This window comes from Chionomys nivalis, chromosome 14 (genome assembly GCF_950005125.1).
Source record: "Chionomys nivalis chromosome 14, mChiNiv1.1, whole genome shotgun sequence".
Classification (NCBI taxonomy): Eukaryota; Metazoa; Chordata; class Mammalia; order Rodentia; family Cricetidae; genus Chionomys; species Chionomys nivalis.
The window spans coordinates 27,351,066-27,368,801 of NC_080099.1; the positions used below are offsets into that span (position 1 = coordinate 27,351,066).

The following is a 17,736-nucleotide window of genomic DNA, read 5'->3' on the forward strand; positions in this document are numbered from 1 at the left end:
AACACAGACAAGACTAACAAAGCAGGAACAAACAGTCTTCTAACTGATTCAGAGAGACCAGAGTCTTTCCCAGCTTCTCCAACCCAGCAGCGGTTAGGCACAACACCCACCTAAGTGAACCTCAGTGGAGGGCATGGCGGCGGCCAGGCCTGCAAGGTTCAGGGGAGGGGTTCCAGGTGGAGTGGTCTCTATTCCACTTTCTTCCATCATCTTCCCTCAGTTACGGTGGCCTGCAAGACAGAAAAATATAAGCTTGCACAGGGCTGGCAGCTCTCGTGGTTAGAGAACAATTAAGGATGATCAGAAAGAAGCGATCTGTCTGTAATCCTTAGAATACAGCAATGTCTAGACGAAGGGCTTGTCACAGCTCCTCAGAGCTCCTGCAGGGGACCCGAGTTCAGATCCCAGTGCCCAATCAGACAGCTCACAACTACCTGTGCGGCAGTTTCAGGGTATCTGACCCTCTCTTCTACCTTCTAGATACACATGTCACACACACACACACACACACACACACACGTGCGTACATACAATACTTAAAAATAGGTTCTTTTAGTATCTGAAAAAAGACTCTTTAGTGCTGTGTGATATTTTGATTGTGTTCTAACAAATAAAGCTTGCTTGGAGTCAGAGGGAGGACCAGCCACTAGCTGACCAAAATTAACCATTGAGATTTGGAGGACTAGACAAATAAGGAGATAGGACATAGTAAGGTGGAGCTAAGAGAGGATCTCTGGCCCCTTCTGGAGGAAGGAAGGAAAGAGGTAGGTGACTAGTGGCTGTTCCCCTGCTTCTCAGATCTTTCAGGTTCTTACCCCAATATCTGACTCCCAATTTTTTTTATTGATTATTAGCCTAATAATTAATTAAGGCTTTAGTATAGTCTTTGGGTCTTGTTCATTTCTGTGTGTAATTTATTTTGCAACAATTTTTATAACAAAGTTTAAATAAATTAAAAAACACTGCATGAAACTAATGCACCAATATCCTGTGACAAGTCCATACACATATTTTACAACTTGGAAATAATTTTACAGTAGCCATTTCATTAATGAAGCTATATATTTCAAATACTAGAGAGCCAAGCTGGTTTGGCCACTTGAGTCCTGGTAAGAGTCACATGCCAGTTTCAGTCAAACTGCTTAAAATGCAATCATCTAATTTAACTTTGAAACTCCACATCTTCCCTCACCAAACATTCTACGTGGCCTACTCTACTGACGTTTCTTTTTAAACATTAAATTTGCTTGACTTTACAAATGCACTCTCTTCCCTCAATACATTCCATGTCGTCTATGCCTATTAACAATTTTTTTAAAAATCAGGAAGTGTTCAGCTTTATAAACATGTTAGCTCTGGCCTCCTGGTCCACAGCAGCTTTATGAAATGCGATGGTGTGGCTCAGGTAGTAGAAGTTGACTGTAGAAAACAAGGCACAAGAAAGCAATGTCCTAAGAGATGATGCTGCACACCAACTGTAAGAAAACATCTTACAAATCAAATTGCCTCCTAAGCACTCAGTTATATACCTATAGTCTGTGCGGCTCTCAGCCCTCATCAGAGAAGGTCTTTTTGCAATGGATGGCAGTTAACAGAGAGACTCGGAAGTCCTGAAATCACAGCAAGTAAGCTATGGGAGTGCTCTGCCCTAAAAGGACCAGCTAAGTAACACCCCTCTCACCGAGGCTCAGGAAGACTGTAAGTGCCAGCGCTTGAGCTGCTATGAAGCAGTGTCTTCTAGACAGGACAGGGCCATAAGACCTGCACAAAATCAAGCCAGTCAAATTCCCAGCACTGATGGAAGAGGGGCTCAGGGGTTGTGAGGGAAGAGTTTGTTTTCTGCAGGGATACGCCCTGCAGTAGGTCTCATACCTACACACACGGGGGCGAGGGAGCAGCACTATCTGGAGGAGGTGTGCGTGGCTGGGGTGGATATGATTCTATAAAAAAAATACTAATCTTAAAATTCATCTTAAGTGTATGCTAGTGTTAACCTTAGTCAACCTGACAGACACTGAATCACCTGGGTTACAGCCACTGAGCACGGCTGTGGGCATTATCTTGATTGTGTTTGCTGAAGTGGGGAGATGCCCACGTAAGGGGCATTGCCTGGTCGGGCTTCTACTGTAAAAATGGAAAACGGAGGTTTAGCAGCCCCAGGATCATCTCATTTGTAAACTTCATCTTGGTTGATTGGAAACAATTCCAGTAACTACAGTAATTTGATTTCTAGAAGTAAATTAACTTGCTCTATAGAATATTGGCTACTCTGCCCTGTTGACCCCAGGAAAGACATTTATTGATCACCTGACATTCTTTCTATCACTGCTCACCATTCTCTAGTCAGAAGCTTTTTAACTCCCTGCCCCCGTCTCCTTCCTTCTAACTACCCCAGCGAGTAAGCTGGTGGTGGTCTCTGAATCATGCCGAGACCTCTCTGCAGGCTTTTCTCCCTGAATAAGGATGGGCTGCACTACCCTAAGTCTCATTCCCTGGCCTGTCTTTCCTTCTTGCTCAGCCTTCATTTGGTGAGCCACGCAGATGCCTCACAGGAGAACCTGAGAGGCAGAGTGGAATAAGCAGGGAGCAGGGCAGAGGCCAAGAAGATAAAGGGCTGGAAAGTAGGAAACTTTGGACTATAATCCATCATCTTAAGTCTCTTTGAATCTGGTAGTGCAATGTGTTGTACTCTGTCCAGGAGCAACCACTGTCAAAGGGCAGTGCAGCCAGGCCATGCTGCAGAAAATGATAAGACATGTAGGTTTAGCAGAAGTGTTTAGTCCCAGGGCAGATCACTGTGCTTTAATTTTATGTTTATAAATGGTTTGCCTGCATATCTGTGTACCATGTGGGTGGCTGGTGCCCACATAAGCCAGAAAGAGGGTATCAGATCCCCTGGAACTGGAGTTACAGTCAGTTGTTAGCCACCATAGGGATATTGGGAATCCAACCTATATCTTCTGGAAGAGCAGTGAGCACTCTTAACCACTGAGTCATCTTTCTAAACAAAAGGCACACATTTTTAGGAGATAGCAGACCCTCTAGGCCAGTAGTTTTCAACCTTCCTAATGCTGCAATCCTTTAATACAGTTCCTATTGCTGTGGTGACCTCCAACCATAAAATTTTGTTGCTATGTAACTGTAATTTTGCTGCTGTTAGGAATAGTAGTGTAAATATCTCAAACACCCAAGGTCTTATGAGACCTTTGCAGGAGGGAGGGTTGTTTGGCCCCCAGGTTGAGAACCAGTGTTCTAGGCAGTTTAGAACAGTGTTGGCCCATGGTCATAAGGAGAGATGAATCAAGAGATCTTTCCAAACAATAAGCAGGCTTCAAAAGGAGGACCACCCCTTTCCTTGAGGGGTCCTACTTAATAATGCAGCGCCTTCAAGAGGACTGGGGCATCTCTTCAGATCCTCTGGAGAGGAACCAACAATATGATCTGAGGGAAAACTCCACTGAGCTGGAATTTCTGAGAGTCATCTGGCTAAGGATCAGAAAGGAGGAGTCTCCAATGGGAAAATTCTACACAACTCACCCAAGGCTAAATCAGCCATTGGCCGATGAGAAGTCAATGGATAAGGTCCCTGTGGGAATTGCTAGGGGTGGGGGGTGGGGGTGGGGCACAGAACAGAACAGATTTAATCTGAGAAAACCCATGGAAGGGAGGTCTCTGGATTAGGAAAACAGACCGCTCACTGTTCACTTAGAGTAGGGATCAAAAGCATCCGTTGCCAGGGATGGTCCAAGACTGGTGAGTGAGAGACTGGACTACAGGCTGGTCCTAACTATCTCTCTGACCAGCCATGAACAAGGGCCTGAAGCGGGGGAGAGAGCACAACAGGAAACAAGTCTAGAATGCTGGTCACTGTAGTTGGAGGAGAATGCCACCACTTAACCAAAACAGAAACTTTCCCAACTGGCGTGACCATGGCTACCAAGCAGCTGTATGCATTCATTCATCAATCTCCCCAGCATCCTGATTCTGGATGTCCTGTGACCTTTGAGCTCCTGCCTGGAAGTCTTCACCAGGTGGGCTATGCCCTTGAACTATGAAGCAGATGAGCCCTCTTCTCTCTGAAGTGGCTTTTACTGTCTGTTAGAGTGTTTTATACAACAGGAAAAGAAACTCAGACAGTACACAACCAACGCAAAACCAGCTCTTGATATTTTTCCTCATTTTACAAATGTTCAGCAAAAGTCTGTTGTTTGCCAAGCGCTGAAGCAAGCCTCTGGGAATATAGTGTTAAGCAAAATCTGGTCAACTTAGAGACTCGTACAAGCCACAACCAAATAAAAGCACCAATATCTAACAATGAATTCAATACAGCAACAGCAATACACCCCAAGGCTGGATTCTCTGAAGCCAAGAACACAGTCGTGCTGGGCAGAAAAAAGATTTCAAGTGCAAGTCTGGAGAAGGATCCCAACTCAGAGATGAGCTCAGTTCTGAAGGATAAACCAAACTTTCATAAGCCAAGGAAAGAAAGAAAGAACTAAACAAGGAAAGCGGAGGCTTCCAGAAGAAGAGTGAGCACGCTGCAGGTATAAATGCTACATGTGGCAAAGGGAGTAAGATGGTCACGAAAACCCAGCCAGGGGCCCGGACGCCTGGCCTTCCTGACAGAGGTAAGGAGCTGGCCCTTCGATGAACAGAAAGGCACTCGAGTTGGAGGAAGTATCTGTCTTTTTATTCCAACTCTTCTGAGATTTTAAATCCGAAAGACAAAAACATAGTAGAGTGCTCTATGCATTTGCAGTCACAGCCGCGTGCAGAAATCCACAGGAACCACTCTGCACATCTTCCCTGGACTCTAGCTATTGTTAGTTACCTGTGTGTGCACAGTTCTGTAAAGCTGAATCATGCGCAGACGCCCGTCATCGCCACAGTTAGGACACAGAACCACATCATCATTGCAAATGTCACATCCTCCCTCCAAACAGAGCCAGCAACAAAACACTCCCTTGTTCTCTCATTTTCCTTCCTTCATAAAGGTAAAATAAACAAAATTATACCCCAAGAAACTCCAATATTTGCCTTTTTTACCCCCTGCACACAGAAAAGTGCCTGAGATTCACTGGAGCTGGTCCACTTCCATTCTTGATAAATGGCATTTCCACCTCACAGATGTCGGTCCATCCACCAACTACTGGAAGACTTGGGCTGATCCCAGTCACTGACAATCCCTATTTGTGTCCTGAACAGTCCTTTGGGCCGGGGTCACAGCTCAGTGGTGAAATGCTTGCCTAGCAAACACAAGGGCCCTGAATTCAACCTCCAATACCATTGGGGGGGGATTAAAAAAAGGATTCTTTTGGCTGAAATATGTATACTGGACCACTGGGCAGAGAGAGCACTCAGGGGTACAGAAAAGTTCAAATAAGTCTGCCAATATCCTATACTACTGATAATCATAACCTCATATTCCCTAGGGTTCCCATGTCAACTTCTGTTTGTCACAGGGTACTGCTCATATTAAGTGGTGGCTCAAATTCCCATAACGCACATCTCACAACCCACAGAATCGTATGTCCCCAGACATCCATAGTGCCAGGCTGAGACTCTGTAGCCTAAACTAAGGTGATGATGGGGATAAGAAAGGAGCAAGATTTGAGAAACACTTAGGGGGTAAGACTCAGTGAGTGCCCATAAAGGAAGTGTGGCGAGGCATGAGTTACACAATCGGTCAGACAGATGGTGGTGTCAACAGGTAGGACAGAGAGCTCTGCAAGAGACTAAGGACATTTATGGTGTCTTGGGGTGGGGTCATAAAGTGCTTCCTTCCCCTCTAACCCAGCAGGGTCAAGTTCCTTGAAACACCTGAATAGAGACACCAACTAGGTCTGGAGTTCATAAACCACAAACCGCAAGTGTCATCGACGTACCAACAGTTTCTGAGACCGTGCTCTGCGCTATCTCTGCCAAGAAGGGCACGCCAAGATAAAGGGACAACGACTACAAACCTTCTTCCAGTCATGTGGCCAACGTGCAGAAAGTAAAACCAGCAGAATGACAGGGAGAAAGGAGGTCACCGTGTCACCCAGAGGCCAGCATTTCGAAGCAGGAATGGATGACGGCACTAAATACTGCAGAGGAGCCAGGAGGGATGCTGTGGACGATTCCCTGGGTTGCTTCAACTACGGATGTTCTCAGAGCTTTCCCCAAAGGTGGGAGACTAGGGGACCGCTAGGATCAAACTGAGGAGGAGTGGGAACAAATAAGAACCTGCCCACCAAAGTCTGGCTGAGAAGAGAGGAAGAACAAGGCACCTAAGAGGCTAACTCTAGACATATTCCCTACCTGGACAAAGTCAGATAACCTGAGAAAAAGGCTCCTCCACCAACTGCATCACTTTCTACCAGCGTTCCCACATCCCTTAATTTGTCACTCATATTCTTGTGGCAGAAGCTATATACCCCCTGCTATAGCCAGGTCCTATTTAAAGATGACCCCGCTCTCTCAGCAATTGCATGGGCAAAAGAGTTCACCTGAGATACATGATCAATTTCTTTCGGCCCTTAAAAGCTTTACTGTTAGAGGAATGACTTGAATGCAATACTAAAATAAACTTCGCAAACATGAGCATACCCTCTTAAATATAGAAAAAAAAAAAAGAAGCCTGCTAGGATAAACAACTCAGAAACATCAAAAGTAGACCGAGCTTTTGAGGAAGAAAAGTAGTCCAAATGCATCAATGTTACGGGAAAAGAGATGGAAAGAGCTTGGAAGATTCGTCCTCAGGCTCTGATCAAACTGCTCTTCGAATCTGCTTGCACCTACTCAGGTCTGCTTTTAGAAAATAGACGATTACTGCTAGGAGATAAGAGAGTGTGGACTTTTGATAGATTCAGAGCATTCGAAGCTATTCCTATTGATCTTATTGATGCCCTGGGTTTGCCTCGAATACCACCAGCCGGAGGTCAGCAGTCTGTCACTCTGTGTGGAGCCCAAAAATAAACTTCCCTAAACACTCACTGATTCAAGCAGTGCTCACACAGCACTGGAGTGCCAAAAAGTGTCAGGATCGCGTCAAAGCTGCCTCCCGAATAAACTACTGTGACAAGAACTCTTGGACATGAGATCCTGCCATTTAGAAAGTACGCAATCCTGCAAAGCTGGCTGAAGCGGGTCCGGGGTGACGGGCCCTGCAGGACGGCGCTGGACACTCGCGGGGATCCCAGGAGCAGACGCTGCATCCCACCGGAGCGAGTGGCCTGGGCAGTGTGGGCAGCCTGTGCCACGTCTGCAGGCCGGGCTGGCCGGGCGAAGGTCCGCGGGCCTGGCCACCCGTGCACAAGGGCGAAGGTGCAGGCCCGGGACCCGGGGTTGAGGCTGGAGCGACATAGGGATGGACCCGGCTCGCCCGCCGCCTGTCCCCGCCGCCCGGAGCCCCCGCACTCCGCCGCCTGCCGGCCCGCCCACCTGGGACTCGCCCGCGGTCCGTCGCCGCCGCTCCGCTCCGCGCGGGTCACCGCCAGGCCCGCGCTCACCTGGCTCCGAGCGAGCGCCTATGCGGAAGCTGCAAGCGCGGATCGGGGTCGGGATCCGGGTGTCCGGCGCGGGGATCCGGCTCAGCGAGGACGAGGACGACCGGGGGAGCGCGCGTCCCGCGCCAAGATGGCCTCCGCGCCGCCCCGCTGCCACGTCGCCGCCACGCCCCGCCACGCCCCTCGGCCGGCCTCCGCCGCGCCGCCGCACACCCACCCAGAACCGGCCCGGGTGCACGGCCGCCCTCGTTGTTCAGCCCCACCTCCCGGCAAGGCAGGGATCAAAGCTTTCCACGTTGCAGACGTTGCCCTCCCGAGAGAGGTACTGGTGGCAAGTTACTTGCCGATTTTCTTCTTAAGTAATGCATATTATTTTATTTTTTTTTTAAAGCTAGATCCGGGAGCCACTTCCTTATTTTATAGGCACCTGAAACAATTCCCACGACATATGTTAAAGAAACCAATGAATGAAAAAGTGTAAAAGGAAGAAAGAAAAAAAAGAAGAAAAGGAAAGGAAAAGAAAAGAATTTCACAGTCAGACGTCCTAATTTGGATCTAAAGACCCTTTGCTCTGCAGCATCCCCTTGTAAGAACTACCTATTCTTCTTTCCATCTATAAAATGGGAATAATATTTTCCAGCACTCATTCAGGTTGGTAACAAAGTCAAATAAAACAAGATAGGTGAAAGGGCCTTTCAAGCTGCCTAGCGGTCAATATAGGAAGAATTACAGCTTTCGTTTTAGTTGGAAATTTCCGTTCAGGGACTGAGTCATACGTATGACGTCGATGCAGCTCTTGAACTTGGCAGCTTTAAATACTCTACAATGCTTCACTGAAAACTAGTACTATTTAGCAGCTCCCTGACTGTATATTCGACTCCGCAGCTACCGTGGGTTGTTCCCTTCCTTACCTTATCCACTCAGAATGTGTGTAGGTGGCTGACTGGGTTACTCTTTAAACAGCTTTGTTTAGGGCGGTGCTCAAAGCAGATACCATCTCCATCCCTTTGGCTCACACCCTCAATAGTTATAAGGTGTGTTGATTTCTTCATTCATTTAGCAGAGATAAATTGATGGCTGCAGTGCTGCCATGAACAAGACAGGCAAGGTCTCAGTGCACAGCCTTTCCTTTGAATAGGAAAAAAAGTCCATGAGCTAGAAAATCAACAAGACAACCCAAGGGTAACGTGACTTGGACCATAATTTAGGTTCACCACTTAGGGGTGTGGGATGAAAAGGCTTTGTGTAAGAAATGAGATTTGAGCAGAAACATATCCCAAAGCAGGCTGTGGTTTTCTAGGCAAAAAGAAGAACATACAGGGAGTGGTGGGCCGGGGCGAGTGTGTGTGTGTGTGTGTGTGTGTGTGTGTGTGTGTGTGTGTGTGCGCGCGCGCGTGCGCGCGCACGCGCGCGCATATGCTTTGACACAAAGGAAGCCAGAGACCAGTAAGAAATGGGGGCAATGAAAGCAGGAAGTGAGGTCAAACACAGCCAGCAGGCCATGGCAAAGCCTATGGTGTGGATCAAATCAGAATGAAATGGGAGCCACATGGATGGGAAGGGGCCGAGAACTGACAAGGTTTTATTTCAGCTTTGAATCACACGTATCACCGTGTGCCTGTAGCACATGGAGGGGCGAAAAGATGACCAGCAGAGGGACCGCCATGGCTTAGACTGATGGGTGAAGGTGTGTAGGCTAGGCATGTCTTACAAGGTGAGCTGTTTTAGTTAACTGATGGCTTAGCTTTAGGCCCTCTTCATTGTTTATAGCCATGGCCCGTGGCTCAAAACAACAGATTTTATTCTGTCATATTTCCAGAGGCCAGCAAAAGTCCAAGAAGAATGGGTCAACAGGGCCACTCTCTAAACTTAGAGGAGAATCCATTATGTCCCTTCCAACTTTGGTGGCACCAGGTGTTTCTTAGCTTGTCCCAACTACCTCCAGTCTTTGTCCTTGTGTGTATCTGGCCACCCCTCTTTTCATGCACTGTGGCTCAATTCTCTTTACTTCTCCCTAAGTATATCTGTCATTGCATTGAGGGTCTAAGTCTGAAGAAACTTGGAAGTCTTACAGAGAATTTACAAATAAGATCACAGATATACATATCTTTTGGGGGGCTCACTATTCAACTGGCTGTATAGACAAAGATACAGGAATGAATGAAAAACATATAAGATAGATTTTGAACTTGTCAATCACAAATAACATTTATAACATAATGTATCCATTACCTTTTTGGTGACTATGACCATAAATTCCTGACAAGAATTCATTTAAGGGAGAAAGGATTCATTTTGTTTTGTAGTTTAAGTGTGTAGACCATCTCATCAGACAGTGCATGTCATGGGAGAATATGCCCCAATCAGGAATCTAAGAAAAGACAGGCAGTGGGACTATGCTAAGAAACCTCAAGGTCCTCCCCAGTGACCTGCTTCCTCTAGCTGGGCACCACCTGGAGCTCTGTCCCTAGCTAGAAACGTGTGTCCACACTTATAAACCCATGAGGAGCATTTCACATCCCAGCCACAACATACGGTATGCTTTCTTACCACTTTATATTCGAGCTTCTTGAGAAGTGTGCACGTAGAAGCCAGGGGACAACTTTGGATGTTGCACCTTGGATGTTCTCCAACTCTTTCTTGATACGTGCTCTTTCACTACATTGGAATACACCAGGGAAGTAGGCTGGCTGGCCAACAAGCCTGTGTACCTGGGTCCTAACATATTCCTGGAAGAGGGGATGAGAAGGCACAACATAAATGGACACCTTGATGGGAGCCCCGTGAATGGGATATAGCAGACTTGTTTATTTAACAAGTGGGAAACACTTATATACCCTCCCAGCACCCAGGCATTCCGATCTGTTGACATCACATGGTCCCCCCTCGTTGACTAGGCACAATGAAGTCCTGGTGTCTGACAACACCAGGCAGACACCAAGTTGGGTCGTTAACTGGTAGGCCTTCACTTCCTACATAGATTTTTCCATCCCACTGGCATCCCCTGCAATCCACAGGGACAAGCCATTGTTGAGAGGACCAGCAGCGCTCTTAAGGAGCTATTGGCCAGGACTGTCTCGCTAGAGACTAGGAGAGATCCTCAACTGGCCTTAACAGAGGTCTTTTTCCATGTGAACCTTCTCAAGTTTGATGATAAGGGGCTCAACCCAGCCTACAAGCATTGGGCATCTCTGCCAAGGAACACACCCCTCCCCCTGGTGAAATGGAGAGATCCTATCTCCCTCCAATGGCAGCTGCCAGTCCCCCTGCTAACCCATGGGAGAAGGTATGCTTGTGTTTGCCTGATCAAGGATCAGCCTGCTCCCACCAAGGAGGGAATAGTCCAGGATGGATAATGTATATACTCCCCTTTCTTGCTTTCATTTCCCCGACCCCCAAACAAATTAATTTATTAAGGGCAGAAGTTATAGCCTTTAACTTCATTTTTGAAAGGGTTGTCATATTATAGAAAGGCTATTTGATCCTTCCTGGATGCTCACATATGCATTAATTGGTGGGGTGGAATTGTTAATCCATATTCTTTTTAAATATCTCCTACAGCAGATCTGATACCAGTGGGCAGCAACTAAGGCAACTCTTCAGATGTTAACAGCTCTTAAGCACCCTTCTCTCAGCTCTCCATAGGAGGTTATACATGACTGGTTTTCTGTAATTCAGAAGGCTGCCTAGTCCCCCAACCCTGGCAGCTCTCCAGAAGTGAATGCTCTTTGAGGGAGTCAGACTCTGACATCACAGCACCACACACCCATCTTCCCCATGCTCTGTAATCTTAAACTAACTGCCCTCTCCAGGACTTAGGTGTTCACCTATAATATACAGGTAAGAATACCTCCTTCAGTGAATGACCTGTACACTGGCCTCAAAGGACAGGACATGGGAGATCGTAATTGGTCCAGATAGGACCAAAGTGAAATTACTGAAAAAAAATTCTGAAACAATCCAATGGAGAACGTGTTGATGCAGACAAAGCCAGCACTGAGAAAGGAAAGTGAACAAGCTCCTGCACATATAAACGAAGCAGTTTACAGTGATACCTGCTATGAAAGAGGAAACCAGTTCTCCAATAGAATGTCACTGTATATATCAGTTACCCTCCAGAGCAGGCCACATGCCAGGAGTAGTGGGCCAACAGGAAACGGACTCCACATTTGAGAGGTTTTTTTTTTGTTGTTGTTTTGTTTTAGTATTTTTTGTTTTAATTTTCTCTTTTAGTAATTTTTTTTTAATTTTTGTTGTTTGTTTTTCTTGAAAGAGAGAGTGGGAGAAAAGAAAATTTGAACTTTGGTGGGGAGGATCTTGGAGAAGTTGGAGGAGGAGAAGAATCTGATTAAAGGATATTATATGAAAATAATTATTTAAATTAAAATAAATAAGACTGTATTGAAGCGGAAGATTTAGAGGCATAGGTACATGGAAACACTGATGCAGAAATGTCAGAAGAGAGATGGGCTCCTGACCTGGGGGGGAAGGAAGGACAGCTGTGAGGGTTATGAGCAGTAGACTGGTCAGGAGAGGGGATGGGGACAGGGAAAGTGAAGACTGGGGATGTCTAATAGTCTCTTTCATATTTCTTCCATCAGAGCAATCCTGCTTTAACCATTGTCTTGCTGATTAATATTTGGGCGGTGACCTAGATTAGACTATTTTGAGCAGTGTTAGGAAATTTCCTTTATATATCTTTCCTTGAGCATATGTTTAAATGTGCCCTATGTGTTTACATTTTGTTTCAGAAATATTGTTGATATTTGTACTGCTGGGCAAAGCTTTAAATGTGTAGAGTGTTAATAAACACAGCCAGGCACACACTAAAAGGATCATTTTAATTTACCCTTCAATTGGATCCAAGTACTCTTGATTACTGTTATTGTAGCCAGGCTGGTAGGCATGTGGGGATGTGAGACTCTGAAGAGGAGAGTGAGCATTGGTGCTGTGGTGTTCTCGTGCAACTCCCAGAGAGCTTCCTTGTGACCTTAAATATGATTACCTACTCCATTGTAGCATCTGTTTTTATGTTTCTGTTTTTTCTAAGTCCTTGTATAAATTTTGAGTACTTGTTTTTTTGTTATTCTCACTTATGGAGGGTTTTCTCCCCCTAAGGAAAGTGTCCTTTAAAGAAATCTTACTCTTGCTTCCCCTAAAAGGATAAATATATTTATCCTGCTCGATGTTAAAAATTTGGTTGCAGCAAGACCATTGGCTGCATGCCTGTATTCCCAAAACTCAGGAAGCAGAGGTGGAGAGCTCTCTTGAGTTTGAGGCTAATCTTTTCTATAAAGTTAGAGTATCAAGACAGCCAGAGATGTTATACTAGGAAACTCTGTCTTGAAGAACCAAAGTAAAAAACAACTTTAGTTTCTATAGATTCACCACTCAAACCCACAGGTCTTTAGTTGAACCCACTGTTCATCACTTCATCTAGTATAGCTAGCTGCCTAATTCTGGGGATCCTCTGTCTCTGCCTTCCCAGAGGTGGAATGAGAGCGTGAAACTGCATATGACATACCATATGTCACATTTGTTTCTAGGAGGTTGTGGGATGTTTTAGATGTTCATCTTAATCATGAGAAATGAGTGACATCGGCCTTATTTGATAGATGAAGAAGACTGAGGCATTGGGAGGTTCAGTAACTTGAGAAGATTCACAAGTACTGAACAGTATGCTCAGAACCCACACCCCAGCCTTCCTTTCCTTAAGGAAAAAGTATATTTAATTTTATGTATATAGGTATTTCCTAAATACATGTTCATGTACCATGTGTGGTCTTGTCTGTGGAGGTCAGAAGATGGAATCAGATCACCTGGAATTGGCATCACACAGCTCTGAGTTATCTGGTCCCCTTCAAAAGCAGTCAGTGCTCTTAACTTTCGAGACTTCTCTCCACCCTGTATCTCCCATTTCTGCCTCTATAACTGCACATGTCAGGTGATACATAGATGAATGTGATTCTCTTACAGCTTCTACCATGTGGATGATTCCAGGACAGAACCAAACTAGAGTTTCTGAATTCATCTTGCTTGGCTTCTCCAGTGACCCCACGACCAACAGCATCCTCTTTGTTGTGTTTGTTCCTTCTTATCTACCTGAGCTCAGTCATGGGCAATGGGCTCATCATCCTGTTGATCTACCTGGACACACAGCTGCACACTCCCATGTACTTCTTCCTCTGTATACTCGCCATGTTGGATATGGGCTATGTCACCACTACCATGCCCCAGATGTTGGTGCATCTTCTTGCTCACTCTAAAACCATCTCCTTTGCTGGTTGCTGGATGCAGATGTGTTTAGTGCCCTGGCTGCTACTGAGTGCACCTTCTTTGTTGTCATGGCTTATGACAGATATGTGGCCATTTGCTACCTACTGCGTTATACTGTCATCCTCAACTGGGGACTGTGCATACAGTTGGCATCTGTGTCTTAGCCCTGTGGTTTGCTCTCTGCTTTGTTACATACTTTCTTCACAATGAGTCTGCCATGTTGTGGGCCCAACAAAGTCAACCACTATTTCTGTGAAGGTCCTTCAGTGCGTAGCCTGGCTTGCATGGATACCCACTTCGCGCTTTTCTCCAGAGAAGTGAGGTGGTGTGAAAATGATGGAAATGAGTCACAAATGTAGCTGGAAGCCTTGTCTCTGTCCACGACAGTCCTGCTGGACCTGTTTCTCTCCCCCACCTCCTGCCAGTTCCTGCAACCACGGGTGAAATAATCATTAGAAGGTGGAGTATTAATTACAATTGTTTGGCTGATGGCTCAGGCTTCTTACTGGCTAGCTCTACATATAAATTAACCCATTTCTGATCATCTGTATATTGTCATGTGCCCCATGGCTTACTAGAATACTCAGGCAACTTACTCCTCTGGCAGATGCTGGCATCTCCCTGGACTCTGCCTTCTTTTCTCCTGTATCTCTGGCTGGATTTCCCATCCAGCTATATTCTGCCCTGCCAATAGGCCAAAGCAACTTTAGTTATCAACCAATAAAGGTAACACTTATTTGCAGCATACAGAAGGCCATCCCACATCATACAAGTCTCTCTTTCGGGTAATTGAGGTATGAGTTTCAACATTTGAATGTAGTGAGGACATAAACATTCCATGCATAATGCCTAACTCAAAGCTCAAATAGGCACGAAAGGTGTGCACAGCTGCAAACCTCAAGAAAGAAAATCGCCCAGACACCCAGAATGCATGAGAAATCTCCATCTATTGGTCAGGGTAGTTCAAGTGACTCCCCAAACAATGTAGGCTATTGGTGTTGCCCTTGTCTGCTTCCAAGGTTGAAAATAAGTTCCAATTGCTGAAGACACCACCCACTTAAGACACAGGACTCATAAGATTTGAGCTGAACCTAACCTAAAAGTCGCTTTACTAAACCAGCTCAATACCTAACTAAAGTATAATCTTTATACTTAGAGATAAGAATAGTTCTCACCCCTCAACAAAGAAATTTCTTTTTACAGCTCACAGAGGAAGGTAAAAGCACATTTAGTTTTGTTTAAAGAAAGACCTCCTCGACAACTATTGACCGAAGTGACCGAAACATCTCGCCTTCCCCCTGGCTTTGTCCAAGGACCTCTATTCTTCTCCATCCTCATCAGCATCTGGTGTTTCGCTATTGTGGGCTTGACTAACATATTGTTTTAATTTTCAAATCTCTAATAACATTTGGTGTTGGACATCATATAATAGGTATATATGCCACCTGTATTTCTTCTCTGGCAACAGGTTACCAACAGTGGCAGTGAGTTCATGTATGCAGTGGACAAGGTGTGAGAAGGCACAGCACAACATAGCACTCTTTCCCACCCTCTATCTCTTTTATTCTTTCCATCTCATCTTCTTGATGTTTCCTGAGCCTGGGAAGGGGCAGAAGATGTATTGATACAGTGTCTACTTTGACTTCAATAACGGTTGGAGGATAAGTTACAGTCAATAAGATTAGGGGTGGGGTGGCATGTTTCAAGTGCCTTTAATCTTAGAACTGGGGAGGCAGGGAGATCTTTGTGAACCCCAGGCAAGCCCTCTGTGAGACACAGTGTGACCCAGTCTCAAAAGGGGGGGGGGAGTAGAAGTAAGATGGCTAAGGATAAGGAATTTCGGACTGAATTTGAAAACAAAACAAAATGAGGATGTAACTAGGGAGGTAGGAGGGGAAACTTGAGATAGTGTTAGGATCCACAGATTCTAGCGTTGACGCTATGGAAAATTATGTTTAAGAAGTAAAAAAAGAAGAGGGGATAACGTACAATGAAGAAGAAAAGATGTAGGAAGTGGATGAGTGCAAGTGGATGAGATGTGGCTGAAGAGTCTAAAAGAGAACGCTTGGGGGGAGTGTAGACAGGGAGAAGGAACCTGCACCACAATCTAGACCCTAACGGACCAGTATGCAAACAAAAGCAAAACCATCCTGAGAGTCACAGCAAGAGTGGAGGCTGTTAATAGATGTAAGGGTTAAAAAGGATACATAGGGACTTCTGTGCTGCATTGAAAGTGATGCTCTCCGATCCCTCTTGCTGATAGGGCTCCATGTCTTTCCATGTGTTGTCTCATATTGTCTAAGATAGGAGACTTGTGAGCGCAGGACTGTTTCCAAGGTTCCTTTGGTCACTTGTTAGTAACCATGAAACAAGGAGTGATGGTCTCCCCCCATTTGTGATGTTATTAGCTGGTATCTTTCATTCTTAGTATCTTAAGCAGATATTTATCACTATTGATATTATCAAAGAACTGATGTTCCGATGTACTGATTTCCTTTATTGCTATTTTAAATTTCACTGGCTTTTGGTTTTCAGTATTTCTCTTTCTACTTTAAATCAATTTGCTCTTCTTTTTCTATTTTCTTAAAATAGAAACTTAGGCTATTGATTTTTGGAGGAGCCTTCCCATATACATATACAAAGCTATAAATTTCTTCTGAGTCAAAGCCTTTGCCAATGCCCACATGTTTTGACAAGTTTTATTTCCCAATTACTTTCATTTCGTTAAGATATTTTATATCCCTTGAACTTCTATGGTCTTTCCATTACTTAGAAGTGTGCTATTTCATGACAAACATTTTAAAATTTTCTTGGTACTTTTTTTGCTATTGGTATCCAGCTCAATTCCATTATGGTATAAGATGATACTTTTTAAAGACATTTATATTTATTTATGTGTCTGTGTGTAAGGGAGAGTGTGTGTGAGCTGTGTGTATGCAGGTAGAGGCCAAAGAGGGCATCAGATCTCCTAGACACAAACAGCTGTGATCCCCCCCACCCCACCCCCCAGCGTGAGTACCGAAACCTGGACAAGTGCTCTTAACCGCTGAGCCAGACATCTCTCTAGTCCCAACAGTTTGCTTCGTAAGATTTCCTTTTCTGAAAGTTTGCTAAGGTGCTGTGTATGGCCCACAATATGCTTTATTTTGGCAACTGTTCTATATTCTGCTCGTTGAAACATTCTTTAAATGTCAATTAGATTCGGTTGACTGATGATGCTTCTTCAGTTCAACTGTGTCATTAATGATTCTCACTTTTCTTGATCTGCCAATTACCGAGAGAGGAACAGTGAACTCTCTCATTAGAACGATGGGTTCATTTCTTTCTCTCTGAAGTACTATTTGATTCAGGCTCATGTGCTTTGATGATGGCTGTTGGCTCATACACATTCGGGGCTGCTGTATCATTTTGCATACACAATTCCTTTACCGTTTTGTAATATCCCATTTTTCTCTGATAATTTCCCTAGGTCCTAATTCTTCTTTGTATGACATTAATACAGCTACTTCCAATGTCTTGTTATTATGTTAGCATGCTGTATATTTCTTCATCCTGTTACAGGCATACCTTAAAGATATTGGAGGTTCATTTCTGGAACACTTAAATAAATTGAAAGCCACAAAAGAGCAAACAATATGAATTTCTCTGTTTCCCATCACATATAAAAGTGATGCATACAACATGCGACAGAACTGTATTCAAAACAATGGACAAGCACAATGACGTTTGCTTTGTTAGTTGATTCTTCCTTTTATAACAGATGTCTCCATGCTTCTTAGTATCACTTCACTCACAGTTGAGCGTCTATAAAACTGGAGCCCCTCCTCACCCCTGCCGCTCCTCTATCAGCTAAGCTTCTGCAATTGTCTACATCCTTTGTTGCCATTTGAACGGTGCTCACAGCATCTCCTCGAAGAGCACATTTCAAGTGACAACTTTCTTTGTTCATCGATGAGACTCATCTCTTCATTCG

General features: G+C 44.9%; 1 protein-coding gene across 2 annotated transcripts in view; it reads right to left on the reverse strand.

Moving 5' to 3' along the window:
* The window catches only part of Prrc1 (proline rich coiled-coil 1), a 29,817-nt gene extending 22,201 nt beyond the window's left edge, over window positions 1-7,616 (reverse strand). The window contains exons 1-2 of one of the 2 annotated variants that reach the window (XM_057789179.1): window positions 7,491-7,616; window positions 111-230 (exon numbers count right to left, since the gene is read on the reverse strand). In XM_057789179.1, coding sequence (XP_057645162.1) covers window positions 111-210 — 100 coding nt within the window. In that variant the 5' untranslated portion in view covers window positions 211-230; window positions 7,491-7,616. Of the gene's footprint in view, window positions 1-110; window positions 231-7,422 lie in introns of both variants that reach the window. The other variant, XM_057789178.1, reaches the window with a different exon arrangement.
* Window positions 7,617-17,736: the final 10,120 nt, after the last annotated feature.